The 16,450-nt window shown below is 44.1% G+C and overlaps 1 protein-coding gene across 1 annotated transcript in view; it reads left to right on the top strand.

Annotated features, from left to right (window-relative positions):
• Nucleotides 1-16,450, top strand: part of CEP72 (centrosomal protein 72) — a 179,069-nt gene that overhangs the window by 149,531 nt on the left and 13,088 nt on the right. The window contains exon 9 of the mRNA XM_075588599.1: nt 3,568-3,773. Coding sequence (XP_075444714.1) covers nt 3,568-3,773 — 206 coding nt within the window. The remainder of the gene's footprint in view (nt 1-3,567; nt 3,774-16,450) is intronic.

Below are 16,450 nucleotides of genomic sequence, written 5' to 3'. Positions count from 1 at the left end.
ATTGGGCCTAATTTAAGTTTACTATTCTGCATGTCTTCCCTGCTCAGGGACCAAAGGCAAGCTGGTAGTGAAGGCGTTCCGGCGTAGTATGATTCTATATCTAGCCAACAGTATTGGTTTGGGTTGGCATTCCAGACTACCACCTGTCGCAATTGTGCGGCTAGGTAGTATTTTGTGATGTCTGGGACACCAAGTCCTCCTCTACCCCTTGATGCCAGGAGAACTGTCCTAGCGGTTCTGGGTTTCTTACCCTGCCAAATGAAGTGGAAGATTAGTTTTTGTATGTTCTTTAATTCTGAGCCAGGGATGTGGACCGGGAGCGTCTGGAAATAATATAATAATCTGGGGAGTATGTTCATTTTAACCGAGATCATTCTCCCGATCCATGATATTTGATATCCTCCCCATTTCGCTAAGTCTTGTTTAATTTTCCGGAACAGGGTCGGGTAATTTTGTTGATATAGGGATTGGTAGTTCCTCGATATCTTTACTCCCAGATATTTGATACTCGAGGAGCTCCAATGGTAATTAAAGTTTAATTTGAGGAGTTTCACCTCTGGCTCTGGCAGGCTTAAATTTAGCGCTTCTGATTTATCGTTATTGATTTTGTAGCCTGATATATCTCCAAAATCTCGGAGTTCTTTTTGGAGGTTAGGTAGGGATGTTTGGGGTTGCGTCAGGGTTAAAATGACATCATCTGCGAATAGTGATATTTTGTGCTGCCTGTGTCCAATTTCTATTCCTTTGATGAAGATAGATCTTCTTTTAGAGACCATGCTAAATATGGATAGGTGGATGGAGAAGATGGATAAGCGTATGGAGAAGATAGAGACTGACATAGCGGGGATACGGACGCAGAAGCAGGAGGGTGGCATGGATGTGAGGATGACATGACAACCCTGTCAAGACCACGCCAGGAGATGACAACACAGATAAGGCGACTAAGACAGGAGGAACAGGAGGAAAGCATCCTCCCAGACCACCTACCCTCGCCCGCTGCCACCCGCTCCCAGAATCACACCCACACACGCTTGCATTGAAACGGTGCTCGACATCAGCTTGCGCGACCTGCCCCAGCAAGTCAGGGACAAATATAGGGTTGCAAGTGCTGGTATAGCCCAGATATATGCCATGTACATCTTCAAACATCACGTAAGTTACGAGGTGTACTGCGGGTGGACCCACAACGTGAATTAAGAAGGGAGTCACGTCAAAAAGGCTCTTCCTGAAACTTTAAGGAGAACCATTGTGGAGGAATTGCAGTGCTATTTTACGGTTAACGATCATTTAATGACAATCATGAGAGACTTAATAAATGGCATTTTGAGGCATACAAGGGCTCGTCCCTCAAAGGGCAGACTGGTGGGGATAGAATTCGCTGCGTGATTGTTAGACTGTTCAAAAGTTATAAATAAATGTTTTTAATTACTCCAAATAAATTTAAAAAAATGTTAATTCTTTTAAATTGTTTAATTGTGTCTCCTTTTATAACAAAATACAGTGTTTCTAAAACATGACAAAGCATTAGTGAAACACGTTGAGTTAGCGTTGTTAGAGAAGTGTTAAAGGACTGGCAATCGGAGCTGATCTCCAAGGCAGGACGCTCTTCTGCCCTCACCTGTGATGCTGCCCGGAAGTGACGCATGCGGAAACAAGGGGGTGAGACGCGAGTGAGACACACAGAAGCCTGCACCGACGGAGTCCTTCTTAATATCGGCGGTTCTCTCCAATGCCTGTTTGTTAGATTGAAAATGTGAGTGAAACTACTCGTGCTATTCGTATTCTGTAATACAATTGGTCAAATAGTATGCATTATTGTGGCATTTTTTCTTTTCATGTCGACATACCACACTTACTGAGGGGTATCCTGAGATTTATTGTATCCATCCATTACAAGGGCTCCAGTCAGAGAGAGAAGAATCTCTGACATATCCATTACTTCAAGAAGTTTTGTGAGTGCAACCACTTAGAGCTAACAGATTGATATATTACCAGTATCAACCATCTGCACTATATTTGCTTTTTTCTTATATTTTATATATCACTGAATACACCAGCGCTCCTACTTTCCTAGAAGAAAAGAATATACACGTAGTTGACAGGTGACAGCGGGCCCGCTACACCTATAGTTGAGAGCTGATGAAGCTGGAAATGTTTTTGGTACATGCAAGCTTGCTGGTATCTGTACGTGAAATCTTGCTCAGGCTGCAGGTATCCAGGCGGGGACAGATAGCAAGGGTTGCCGGTCACCAGGTTTTCACTGACGGTTGGACCGTTATTGTAAGCCGGTGCTGGCGCTGGCGCTGGTGCTGTTCCATTGCTGGCCTGGGACTGACGAATCTTAGTTGGTTTTACCATGACCTTTCGCCTTTTGAAGTCTCCATAATCAAAGATACTCGAAAAATCTGGCGCAACACACCAATACCCTCCTCTAACTCCGGGTGCAGGAGCAATACGAAAAAAACACGGATTGATACATAACTTTTTCCTTATTGCACGCTTCCACACACGAGCATCTGGTGAAATTTGTAAAAGTCATAATTTTCGATAACATATTGATAAATTTGACCAACTGTGGCCATCTTATCATCTGCTGCATTAATTGCGGACCATATTAAATAAGCGTACGTTATGTCGGGCTTTTTGAACAAGTACTGCAGCGGTGTACTCACCTCAGAACTCTCTGAACAGTAGAAAACCAGACACTGTGCATTGAGTTTTTTTATATGAAATGCCTAAATTGATACAGTATTGTAACTTCTTCAGTACCAAGGTCAATTCACAATGGACCACTGTGGTATTTTTTAAACACCTGCAAGTCGACACATTACTGTAGCACATGTACAGTACTGTAGTGTACACATTAGAATTCATTACAATTACTTACCTCCTCAGAGAAACAAATAAGGTTATAAATCTTGTAATCTCTCTGAATATAGATGCAGAAGGTACAGTTGAAGACTCCTGCTTTTCCAAATATGCAGATCATCTGGCAGTCCATTCTTGTTAAACTGATCTACATTGTAAAATCATATTATTATTTTTTTTTGTTACATTTTCAGTTTATCATAATGCTGTGCTATATTTTAAAGGAAATGGAAATGGAGAGGAGCGCACGATCCAACAGATCCTTGATAAAGAACGCACCAGCGTTCGAAACGCGTTGGATTTTAGGTGTATGACAGAATAAAGTTTACATATTTTTTTGCATTGGGTCCTCTCCTTGCTCCTGTTGGATCGTGCGCTCCTCTCCATTTCCTGTGTAGGCTACCACTGGAAGCTGCACATCCTGCCAGCCCCAACCAAGGACTTGTGAGTACTTCATTGCTACAGGGTTGCTTCCAATGAGACTGATCGTGGGGGGTTCATTCCTACCCAGTACCTGTCTTCAGGAGGCTTATTTACCCAATATTGCTGCTGTTATTCTCACCTTGTTATTTGTTTCTGGATTATCCTTGGGCTTTGGCTATTATTGGTTATTATACCTAGCATTTGAGCGCTTCTTCATCTCTATCTACCTGTGCTATATTTTAAGACTTCAGTATGACTATCTTTTTTTTATTTCAGGCCATGCTAAGCAAGTTCTGTCTGTCATGCAACACTCTTCTTCCTCAAATGATCAGCAAAAGGAATCTGCAGCGCAACTTGAAAAGATAAATAACCTTGTTCTGGAGACAAAATCTCTACACACCCAACTATCTGAGCAAGACCATCAGAATAATGTCAGCATCGAAAGTCTTGAATTGCAACTGAACTGTGCAAAAAAAGACATGGTGAGATTTTATAATAAAGCAGCGAAACGTGAAACATACATACGTGTGTGTGTGTGTGTGTGTGTGTGTGTGTGTGTGTGTGTGTGTGTGTGTGTGTGTGTGTGTGTGTGTATATGTATATATAAAAACACAAACATAACCGCATCAAAAACCAAAAAGGGTGAATATGATCAAAAGCCACAGATATACCAAGATACAGGTAAGTGGCGGTGCTATGGGAACTAAAGTATGAAAACACAGAGAGACAGAGAAATCCCAACACAAGCACTCTGATCATATAAAATAATAATATCCAAAAAAGTTTATTCTGTCATGGACTGAAACAACAACAAAAACAAGGTGAAAAATAACATACAATTTAAACAACACAAGGCAAACAGGGAAAATACAGTGAGGAGCTCTTAACCTTGCAAAGTGTGTGTGAAAAAACCCTTAACAAAGTGGAGATGCAGTTGTAATGCAAATGAATGGAGAGTAAGCCTAACACTCTCAGTGGAGATCAAAAGATCCCACATAGAGTCATGACCGGCCGGTCCCCAAAATGAACCACAGAAGGGTAAGATGAAGCTCAAATAGGTACATGACATACAATAATGCCACAACAATACTCAAAGTGAGGGATGTACTCAGCATAAGAACATCCTAAACTCAAATGTACTCACATATGCCAAACCATGGATGGTACAATGCAAACAGTGGGCAGTCTATCTGCACATAAAGTACAATGTATAAATACCATATATATACTCCTCTGATAGGTAATGCAGAGAAATAACTGCTCAAAGATAAATGGACCAATCCACGAAGGATAAGAAAAACATGCAATAAGTTATCTCACACAGATCAAAATATAACCCCCATGAGCTGTAAAAAACTGGACATGAGGGAAAACAAGGCATAATGCAAACAAGGTGTATGGAATGCATATATGGAAGGAATCCAACTCCCAAAGATGTTATAGCGTTTCTCAAGGCTGAGCAGCAGATAGTAAAAGGCAGTCAGGGTAGAGAAATTCTCTAAATATAGGATCAAAGTTAATATCACCAAGTGATCTCCTGCGCCTCTGAGGTGTCTGACAGGGATGCAGTTCTGGAGCTGATTTCTCTTTGTTCCCCACACAGTCCGACAAGGTTCTTTATGGAGGCCACTCAGCTGCTATAACATCGTGGAAGGAATCCTGATGACCGGATGTGTGCGTGTGTGTGTGTGTGTATGTGTGTATGTATATATATATATGTATTGTGACATAGTCCAAAGATGTTAGGCAGCTTTCTGCCCCATTTTAGGTCAGAAAGTGCAGGAATAGTTAAAAATGATCCGTTCCACAGCTTCCCATTAACGCAGGCAGCTGGATGGAAAATCCAGACCACAGATTATAATGGCTCTAGTTCTCCCTCACCTGCTCTTCTAATCACATGCACAGGTATTTAGAGCAGAGAGGTTTTGCATTTCACGCTCTCTCCTTAGAGCCTGGAGGCTGGGGGTATCGCTGCTCCCCTGTTTCCAGTGTCGGGGTTGACGGCCCCTCCACGTATCACAGTACCAGAGGATTTGCCTGGACACCACAAACAGATAAGACAAAACAAAGGGTTACTGCTGTTGCTAAAAGACTGTGCTGTATCTTGTGACCCTAAATGAGAGAGCATTGTTTTAAGCTGGGGAACCAGGTTAGTTGGCCAGCAGCTGTTAGAGAGACTGATTCTGATGTGTAGTTAGATCCCTGAAAGGGATAGGATTTTGCTTATATGATTTTGGTTTTATTTCTTGAAATAACAGTGTGGGAAATATTGTAACACTGAAATATGTGAACTGCTGAATGAAAGTATCTGAGTACCTCTAACCTTCACATGTTAAAGCTGCAGTACCTTACTTGGATGAAAATAAAGCAGGCAGAAGCCTGAGTTAAGCAGCATAATACTTTGCATGATCCTGTTTGTTGTATAATTAACCCTAGAAGACTGTGTCGGGAAGAACCCAGACAGACGTCAGCACTACAAAAGAGGGGCGTTTGTCACATATGGTGGAGAATGCGGGTCGACACTAAAAAGTCTGTGGGTTTGCAAATAAATGCGGGGGTTTAAAATGGCCGCCCAGCTGAACTAAAGTACAGATGCTATGAGTGAAGTCTGTCCCACTGTGTATATCAGTTGTGCTTCTAGCATACACAGAGAATGTGCGAAGTGTGGATGCAATAGCACCCTGAACCCAAACAGATAACCAAAATGTTTTGCTGAAGGAAAAAAAAAAAAATTTGCATCTAGCAAGTGTTGTTTGTAAAGCTAATGCCTTTTGCTGAAGTGAGTGAATTTGCAGCTAGCAAGTGCTGTATGCAAGTTGCTGAAGTGAGTGAAATTGCAGCTAGCAGATTGTCCCTGCCGGGTTTCTAAAATGGCCGACGTGAAATGTTTGTTTTGTAATGTACATAATCATGAAAAACAGTGTCCCTTCAGGCCATACGATGATGATGATGATGACGACTCATATGTGGCCCCTGGAGGAGAGCCGTACCCACAGATGAATTTAGTATGCTGGGCCTGTCATAAAGTAGGTCACATGGAAGATGTGTGCCCCAAAATTTTCAAAGACAAACAGCTGCAAAAACAAGCAACGCCCTATGAGTGCAAGCAAGATGTGGAAGCTGATACCAGTGAGCGTGTGCCCAGTACCACTGATATCTCTGGAGCTAATAAAGCAAAAAGAAAGAAGAAAAAGAAAACTGTTCCTCAAGTCACAGGGGAAGTGACCGAGCCACTTGAACCTGTGCTGTCAGGACATGCGTCAGAAAGGCGCTGAGATGTGCTGCAGATCGGAGTGACCGGCAGAATTGTCACGGGAACAGTGGCAAAGGAAAAGGAGGAGAAAAGGGAAGCTGAATCCTTGAACCAGGATAAAGAGGCTTTGGTTTCTGCACTCCAAGCTGCCCGCCATGATTATGAAGTCCTGCGGCAGGGATTGATGAAGGAGCGAGAATGTTGGAAGAAGGAACAAGAATCTAACAATAAGGTGCGAGAATGTTGGAACAAGGAGCGAGAAGCGAACGCCGAGTTACAGAGGTGTATACTTCCAGCTTTACAAGAGCACGAGACTTTGAAGAAAACAGAGTCTCTCTTACGGAGTGAGCTGGAAGAGGTGACGATTAGTCTGAAAAAGGCCAACACCGTAATTGCCACCATAGAGGAAAAACAGATTAAATCTGACAAATCGATTGCTATCCTAAAACAGAAATACGGGAAGGCTCTGCAAGAGGTTCACACGCTCAGCACAGAGGTGCAAAACTCACTCCTGGAGGGCCACGGTCTGAACACAGAGCTGGGAATATTGAAAGAAACCTATGAGAATGCCCTGAGTAATTTAGAGACTGTAAAGAGAGAGAATGTAATTCTGAAACAGAAAAATTCAGACTTGACTGACCAGATCAGTGAAGGTGATAAGAAGCTTCACCAAGCAGCAAAAGTGGAGAAGCAATTGATCCAGGAAAAGCTAGAAATACAGGAAGAGCTGCAGAAGCAGATGGCTGAGCGCGAGATACAGTGCGCCGAAATGGAGGAGGTGTCCGTCCGTCAGGTGGTCTGCCTGACATTGCGCTATGAAAGTGAGATGGCCGATATCCACAAGCAGCTGGACCACACGGCAAATGAGGGGGCCCGGCTGCTGCTGGAGCTGAACAAGACCCGAGAGGAGCACCTGCAGCTGCAGGTCAAGAATAGAAAAAATGAAACAGAGTTAAACTTTGCTCTGAAACAAATGACAGACATGGAGTCGCAACTCAACTCCAAAGAAGTTGAATTAGCAGCTGCACTGAGTGGAAAAAGAAATAAAGGACAGCAACAATGACGCTACCAGGACATGGGAGAAGCTGCTAAAGTGGTTCAGTCGGGCTATCAATCCTACCTCCTAACCAAGCAAGCTGTACGTTCCTATACACTTAAAGTCAATGTCCTCACTGATGACAAAGAGGAAGGAGAAAGAATTGACTTTGATTGTGCTGCTGTTATTCCAGAAACAGATAGGCACCCTCCTGAGAATATTCTCCCTGATCTGGGATTCAAAAATCCAGATCCTCAATTTCATTTACGTTGTCCAGAAGATTATCAAACTAGTGAACGCAGCCAGGCCACCACAGAAGATGTTTTAGCCAAGTGGGTGGCAGTTCCTGAAAACACAAACTTGTTGACAGATCCTGATGACGTTGTTAATATGGACTACGTTTGTACAGAGGCAACTAGGTCTTCAAAACGCAAAGGCCTGGTAATGGCCCCAAAAGGGAAATCAAAGATTGAAAAGAAAAAGCAACGAAGGTCAACACGGCGCCTGAATAGTTCCAGATCTCGCCACTCTGGACCACACTGTGGAGCCAAGGAGAATCCGGACCGAGGGTCTCGTCAGTGGCTGAAGAAACAGTCCAGTCATTTGCAGGCTGCAGCGGGTGTTGAAATAAAGTCAGAGGGTGTAATGGACTGGAAGTCAAGAAAATAAAAAAAGGAAAAATGTTTGGGAACTAACCGATTTTTATGTTATACGAGTGGACTATGTCACTACTACAGTATATGCTATACTATGCCTTTAGAAAAGCATTTTTGTAAATATTGCAATGTTGTATTTTTTTTTCTCTTCATTGAAAATGTAGGTAAAACTACAAATTAATATACAGGGTTGATGGCCCTTAAGATTACAAGGCTGTAGTATAAGGAAAAAAAAATAGTGGTAGCTTACAATATAGAAAAAAAATGCCCTTTTCGGTTGGTAAATATATAATGAAGTTCAAATTCGTGTCATGTGAATACTTAATATTGTACTGAGGAGTTAGCTCAAGTATTTCAGGTAGGACGCTCACCCCAGTGAGGTCCATGGCCGCTCACCCGAGTAGGTGTGAGCTGGGGAGGGGGATATGTGACATAGTCCAAAGATGTTAGGCAGCTTTCTGCCCCATTTTAGGTCAAAAAGTGCAGGAATAGTTAAAAATGATCCGTTCCACAGCTTCCCATTAACGCAGGCAGCTGGATGGAAAATCCAGACCACAGATTATAATGGCTCTAGTTCTCCCTCACCTGCTCTTCTAATCACATGCACAGGTATTTAGAGCAGAGAGGTTTTGCATTTCACGCTCTCTCCTCAGAGCCTGGAGGCTGGGGGTATCGCTGCTCCCCTGTTTCCAGTGTCGGGGTTGACGGCCCCTCCACGTATCACAGTACCAGAGGATTTGCCTGGACACCACAAACAGATAAGACAAAACAAAGGGTTACTGCTGTTGCTAAAAGACTGTGCTGTATCTTGTGACCCTAAATGAGAGAGCATTGTTTTAAGCTGGGGAACCAGGTTAGTTGGCCAGCAGCTGTTAGAGAGACTGATTCTGATGTGTAGTTAGATCCCTGAAAGGGATAGGATTTTGCTTATATGATTTTGGTTTTATTTCTTGAAATAACAGTGTGGGAAATATTGTAACACTGAAATATGTGAACTGCTGAATGAAAGTATCTGAGTACCTCTAACCTTCACATGTTAAAGCTGCAGTACCTTACTTGGATGAAAATAATGCAGGCAGAAGCCTGAGTTAAGCAGCATAATACTTTGCATGATCCTGTTTGTTGTATAATTAACCCTAGAAGACTGTGTCGGGAAGAACCCAGACAGACGTCAGCACTACAAAAGAGGGGCGTTTGTAACAGTATGTATGTATATATATATATGTATGTATGTATATATATATATATATATATATATATATATATTTATATGTGTATATATATTGTGGCAGGACGGCCTCGCGGCAGGGTCAGTAAGACGCTAGACACGATGGGAAACTTTAAACTGTAGTGGTTTATTAGCCACAACCAAAATAAAGTATGGGTGCACTGTCCCTTTAAGAAACTACTTTCTAGAAAACAAAGTCTATTCCCGTTAGGGAAACTAACTCACTTCTTGAGCCCTTACTAACAGGGCAAAACTACAGCCAGCTAATCTGATTATGCCCAAAACATGTGTTCAACAAAGTATAACAAATAAGTATCATAATAAAGTCTTATCTATAATGCAGCTCCAATAGCAAACAGGAACACCGGTTCCGGGGAGCAGGCTGTGTCCAGCTCGCAGCAATCTTTATCTTTATCCTGGGTTGGGGTCCCAGCTGGTCCCAGCAGCAAAGCACCTCGCAGGACTGGGGGACCAGAGCAACAGCTAGGGCTTCCTAGCCGGGAGTAGTTTCTCCACCCTCCTGGGAAAAAACAAGCTCCCCTTGTGTGAGCAACTTCCTGCTTTTTAAAGCACTTGTTTCACTGATGAATTCAGCCCCTGTTTAATCAGTCTTCAGCTGTGCTTTCTCTCTCTGAGGAGATTAACGCTCTGTGTACTGGCTGCAGCGTCTCTCCATTTACTGTTCCAGCCTACTGAGTCAGTGACTCTGTCACAATATATATATATATATATGTATATATATATGTATGTATGTATATGTGTGTGTGTGCGTGTATATATATATATATATATATATATATACAGTGTTCGACAAATCACCCAAAAATCTACACGCCCAACCAAAAAATCTACTCGCCACCTAGTCCCGCCCCAACCCCACCCCTAGTCCCGCCCCCAACCCTAGTCCCACCCCCAACCCTGCTTTAAAATAAATAAATAAAATACATTTAATAAATTCCTAGTCAGAACAACATTCGTTTTTGAAATAAATGTATTTATTGTATTACATTATACTACCATTAGTCCTTGTTACGTGTGTGTGTGTGTATGTGTGTGTGTGTGTGTGTGTGTATCGGATCTAGAAATAAAAGCCAGATGTGAATGACTAGTTTCCTGAACCCCTTAACCAGTGTCTGGACGTCCCCGCTTCACAATATCTACAGCAGCAATCCCGCTGGGGATCTTACCTGATCCGCAGTCCCTCAATGTCCAGGTAAAGAAGAGATTTAGACAAGGTGTGAGACAGACAGAGTGTGGGTGAGAGACACAGAGAGAGGGCGAGAAAGAGAGAGGGCGAGAGAGAGAGAGGGCAAGAGAGAGAGGGCGAGAGAGAGAGACAGAAAGAGGGCAGAGAGGCAGAAAGAGAGGGCAGAGAGGCAGGGTGAGAGAGAGGGTGAGAGGCAGAGAGAGGGTGAGAGGCAGAGAGAGAGAGGGTGAGAGGCAGAGAGAGAGAGGGTGAGAGAGAGGGAGAGAGAGGGTGAGAGACAGGGTGAGAGATATAGAGAGGGTGAGAGAGAGGGTGAGAGAGAGAGGCAGAGAGAGAGGGTGAGAGAGAGAGAGGGTGTGAGAGAGAGAGAGAGAGGGTTAGCGAGAGAGAGGGTGAGAGAGAGGGAGGGTGAGAGAGAGAGAGGGAGGGTGAGAGAGCGAGAGAGAGGGTGAGAGAGGGTGAGAGAGAGAGAGGGTGGGAGAGAGAGGGTGAGAGAGAGGGTGAGAGACAGAGAGAGGGGGTGAGAGACAGAGAGAGAGGGTGAGAGAGAGTGAGAGACAGAGAGAGGGTGAGAGACAGAGGGTGGGTGGGGTGATTGGGTGGGGTGACTGGGTGACACTTCTAATATCACACACGCACACACTCTCCCATGCACGCACACACACACACATAGAGACACAGAGACACACACACACACAGAGACACACACACACACAGACACACACACACACACACACAGAGACACACACACACACACACACACACAGAGACACACTCACACACACACACACACACAGAGACACACTCACACACACACACACAGAGATACACACACACGCAGAGAAACACACACACACACACACACACACAGAGAGACACACACAGACCCACACACACACACACACAGAGACACACACACACACACACAGAGACACACACATACACAGAGACACACACACACACTCACAGAGACACACACACAGACACACACACACACACACACACACACACACACACACACACACACAGACACACAGAGACACACACACACACACACACTCACAGAGACACACTCACAGAGACACACACACACAGAGAGACACACACACACACACACACACACACACACACACAGAGAGACACACTTACACACAGAGACACACTTACACACAGAGACACACTCACACACAGAGACACACTCACACACACACACACACACAGAGACACACTCACACACAGAGACACACACACAGAGACACACTCACACACACACAGAGACACACACACACATAGACACACTCACACACAGAGACACACTCACACACAGAGACACACACACACAGAGACACACTCACACACAGAGAGACACACGCACACACTCACACACAGAGACACACACACATACACAAACAGGGTATTCATTGAAAGGAGGGGCCCACCTGTGCAGCAGTTCATCCAGCCAGGCGGGAGGTGCTGTTGGTCGGGCAGCCGGTGCGGTAGGTCGGGCGGGAGGTTCGTGAGGCCGGGTGTGAGGCGAGTGGGGTCGGGCAGCCGGGTGTGAGGTGAGTGAGGTCAGGAGATGCGGCCAGCCTCTGGGAGATGCGGGCGGGACATGCAGGCGGAAGATGCGGCCAGCCTCTGGGACATGCGGGCGGAAGATGCAGCCAGCCTCTTGGACATGCGGGCGGGAGATGCGGCCAGCCTCTGGGACAAGCGGGCGGAAGATGCGGCCAGCCTCTGGGACATGCGGGCGGAAGTTGCGGCCAGCCTCTGGGACATGCGGGCAGGAGATGCGGCCAGCCTCTGGGAAATGTGGGCGGGAAATGCAGCCAGCCTCTGGGACATGCGGGCGGGAGAAGGGAGATGTGGGCGGGAGATGGGACACGCGGGGGCGGCAGACGGGACATGCCGGCGCCAGGCTCCAATGGTGGCTCGGCTCGTGCGCATCACGAGCGTCATGTTGGCATGGCAACACAGCGTCTGACGCCGCGCGGCCATTGCAGGTACAGAAGGAGCCAAATAATGGGCTCACATAGTGCGAGCAGGGAAAATTGCATGGGGAATTCCTAGAGCCGCAGAACTACTCGCCCGCGGCCTAAATCCACTCGCCACGGGCGTGTAGTTATAATTAATTGTTGAACACTGTATATATATATATATATATATATATATATATATATATAAAGAAAAAATACAGTAGAGCCACTTGTGAAACAGTGTGATATGTGAAAATGTGAATATAATTAAACTAATACATGTAAATAAATGTGAAAAAATTATTAATCTAAAAAATACTTTGTGCCAACAATAATAGTGATAACATACATAACATAACAAACAAAAAAAGAAAACCAAAACATGTGCAGAAAGTTCAACCCTTTGTTGAGTCCAGAAAATTCAAATTAGGAACAAGAGGAATTCCAGGGATCCAAGGCTGCTCTCAGAAGGAATAACCAATTCCAGCAGAAATCTATAGAAACAAGAGAACAGCGAGCGCACGTCCCATAGTGTGAAAAAGTTCATTTCATGTTAAAAAGAGGACAAGGGGATTAAGGACACTCACACAAGTAAAAGAAAATCAAGCAGTTTGTGATATAATCACCACCAACATGGTAACATCGTCCTGGATCACACCAACGGATCGATATCCTATCCGGTTCACTTTCAGCAGCTCTTGATGGACAAAAAAGCTGTATCTCTGCTTGCAGTGCGATTTCCAAGTGTATCAGCCTCAAATCAGCTCCATGCGCCCTTCAGCCGTAAAGTGCGCACTTGCGGGATGTCGTAATGACGTATCCTGACGCGTTTCGTCACTACGGTGACTTTTTCAAAGGGAATGTGAAAAATTTGTAAAAGTCACACACACACACACACATATATATATATATATATACATACACACACGTGTGTGTGTGTGTGTGTGTGTGTGTGTGTGTGTGTGTGTGTGTGTGTGTGTGTGTGTGTGTGTGTGTTCAGTTCTGTAGTATTTTTGAGTTTTTAATGATTTTTTTTAATGTACTGATCATCCTTTGGATGCTACAGCAAGCATTTAGAAAGTTATTTCCACTTCCTGTTTTGAAACAGGCTGAGACACCTTTTTTAGCTCTGCCCTTTGGCAACAAAGTATCACAAAAGGATATGTTGCTATGTTCCAAACAGCAGACTGCCTACTGTATTACTCTGAAAGCTGTAACAGTGTATTACACTTGGTAATATAATGTTACATATCAGCAGCATTTCAGACTGCAACAGAAAATTGGAAGGTGGCCATTTCGTTCGGCATACAATCAGAATTTTTACAGATTTATAACAGAAGCACCATACGATTGCCAGTTTAGGAAAGACTGTAGAACTATACATTGTCACATGCTTTACATATAAAAATAAGGAAAATAAAAAATGGTGAATGTAGTATTGCTACTTTAAACAAGTGATTTACCTAGTTGACCTGTTTGAAGCCCTAATATATTACATCACATTAACTTATATAATGTGTGGTTGAATCCTATTCCAACTTCACATTGCAATGCCAGTATAACCAGCATCACACTGACGAGACCCAAAAGGTTGAAACAGCTGTCTGTGAGCAGGTTTTAAAGGCTATGCCCTTTTTTAACCCAGGCCATGCTGTAAAGCTGTGTAATACGGCAGACATAAAGTATGCTTATAGGGGTCCATGTTAAAATTACATGAAGTAAAAGGTGAAACTGTGTGCTCATGTTCATGTCATTCCCCACAATCCCTGGCTGCAGTGGAAGCACTGTATAAGAGATCATGGTAAAAAGCAGGTGTGCCGACCTGTCTTGAGACATGGGAATGTACTCACAAGTGATATTTTTATTTGCTGCATCACATATATACATACATTTAACTTGAGCTATGTTTGATATGTAATTGAATAATTATGCATGCGAATAGGAAGGTTAGTGCGTTGTGTGTGACCTACAGTAAGTGGGGGATGAGTAAGGTCTGAAAAGCAAAGATGCTCTGATATTTAAAAAATCTTTCAGGGGTGCCTGTGCTTAAAAAAAAAAAGTAGAGAGCCACTGTATTCATCTGTTCTAGGGCTTCACAATTTAATGAATAATCTACCTATGTCTTGAAAAATTCTGTTTCATGCTATGATATATTTTAAAAATGTTCACTGTCATACAGTATTCAAGTTTATATTATGAGGAGATTCACTAAGCTAGGACAAAGGGGTATCGGAGCTCCATCCTGCGTTAACTGCCACTGAAATCAATGGTAGTTATGAGCTCTATCTCTGATACGCCATATGAAAGCTTGGTGAATCCAGACCATTGTTTATTGTTTTGGAGATGTAGTGTATAGAATGCAGGGTATAGAATTCCACATTTTTGTCCAGTACTCAAAGTGGCTTAACAAAAGTATTGGTATTGTGCCAGATTTTAAAAAGATTACATTTAGGGGCAGAGGCTTTTTGGACTGTATTTTTGAAAAATATATAAGCAATATTTATACTGTAAACATAGAAGAGAGGATTTAGAAAATAAATACAATTTAAAATAAAAATTGAATTGTAAGATTATAAATAAAACGTAAAGTGGATGTGAGAATAAAACAATAGTGGTACAGTGAACCGCTTCATGCCATCATACGCCCATTCAATTGTTACACCTAAGACTGCACTTATAGTGCCGGCTAAAGCTACGGATACGGATGACGTCTCCCATCTCTGTAGCCCAAGCAAAAGTTGTAATTTGAGTTTGTGAGACGTCTCTTGCTACAAGTGGAGTGACGGAAGGCAGAGGGGAGGGGACAAGAGCAAGGGGGAAGGCTGAAATGGAGAGGAGTTGTAATTTCTGTTTGTATGCTGAATTTACAGTACTTTTACTTTAAATTACGGGAGAATTTACTATTTTAAAGTTGTTCATATAGTGTGTTTCACTTGACAGACACACACATACACACACAATCAGGGCCGCCAACAGAAATCATGGGGCCCAGGACAAATGAAAGGAGCAGGGCCCCCCCAACCCATAGCGCACCTACTACGGAAAAACTAATTTTAGCGCACAACTTTTACTTAACCCCCAAATACATATAAAAATACACATCCAATTCCCCAATACATATAAAAATACACCCCCAATAATAAAACACTGCACCCGGTGCCGGGTCTCTCGGCAGCGCCAGAAGTCAGCTGGGCTAAGCGTCTGGCGTGAGAGGAAGGCCCGGCGCACACACGAGCAGCCATTGTGGGACTGAGAGGTGCCGGCAGTGGGGAGGGGCCGGCAGCAACTGCTGTGACATGCAGCCGGGCCCCTGCAACCGCCGGGCCCCCGCCAGCCGCCGGGCCCCTGCCACCCACCGGCCCCCCGCAGTCCTGCCACCCACCGGCCCCCCACAGTTCCGCCAGCCCCCCACAGTTCCACTAGCTGCCGGGCCCCCACCACTGCCCCCCCCCCCGCCAGCCACCGCGGGGGATTGGGGTATATTTGTAGATGTATTGGGGGGGAGTGGGGAATATGTGTAGATGTATTGGGGGGGAGTGGGGTAAATTTGTAGATGTATTGGGGGGAAGTGGGGTACATTTGTAGATGTATTGGGGGAGTGGGGTATATTTGTAGATGTATTGGGAGAGCCGGGGTATATTTGTAGATGTATTGGGGGAGTGGGGTATATTTTTAGATGTATTGGGGGTGGGGGTGTATTTTTAGATGTATTGGGGGGTGGGGTGTGTTTTTATATGTAGTGGGGGGTTAAGTAAAAGTTTCGCGCTAAAAAAATATTTCCGTGGTAGGTACGCTATGGGTTG

The sequence above is a fragment of the Ascaphus truei genome, chromosome 2, assembly GCF_040206685.1.
Source record: "Ascaphus truei isolate aAscTru1 chromosome 2, aAscTru1.hap1, whole genome shotgun sequence".
NCBI lineage: Eukaryota > Metazoa > Chordata > Amphibia > Anura > Ascaphidae > Ascaphus > Ascaphus truei.
The sequence above is the reverse complement of the archived record's forward strand: the minus strand, read 5'-3'. Positions and strand labels throughout refer to the sequence as shown.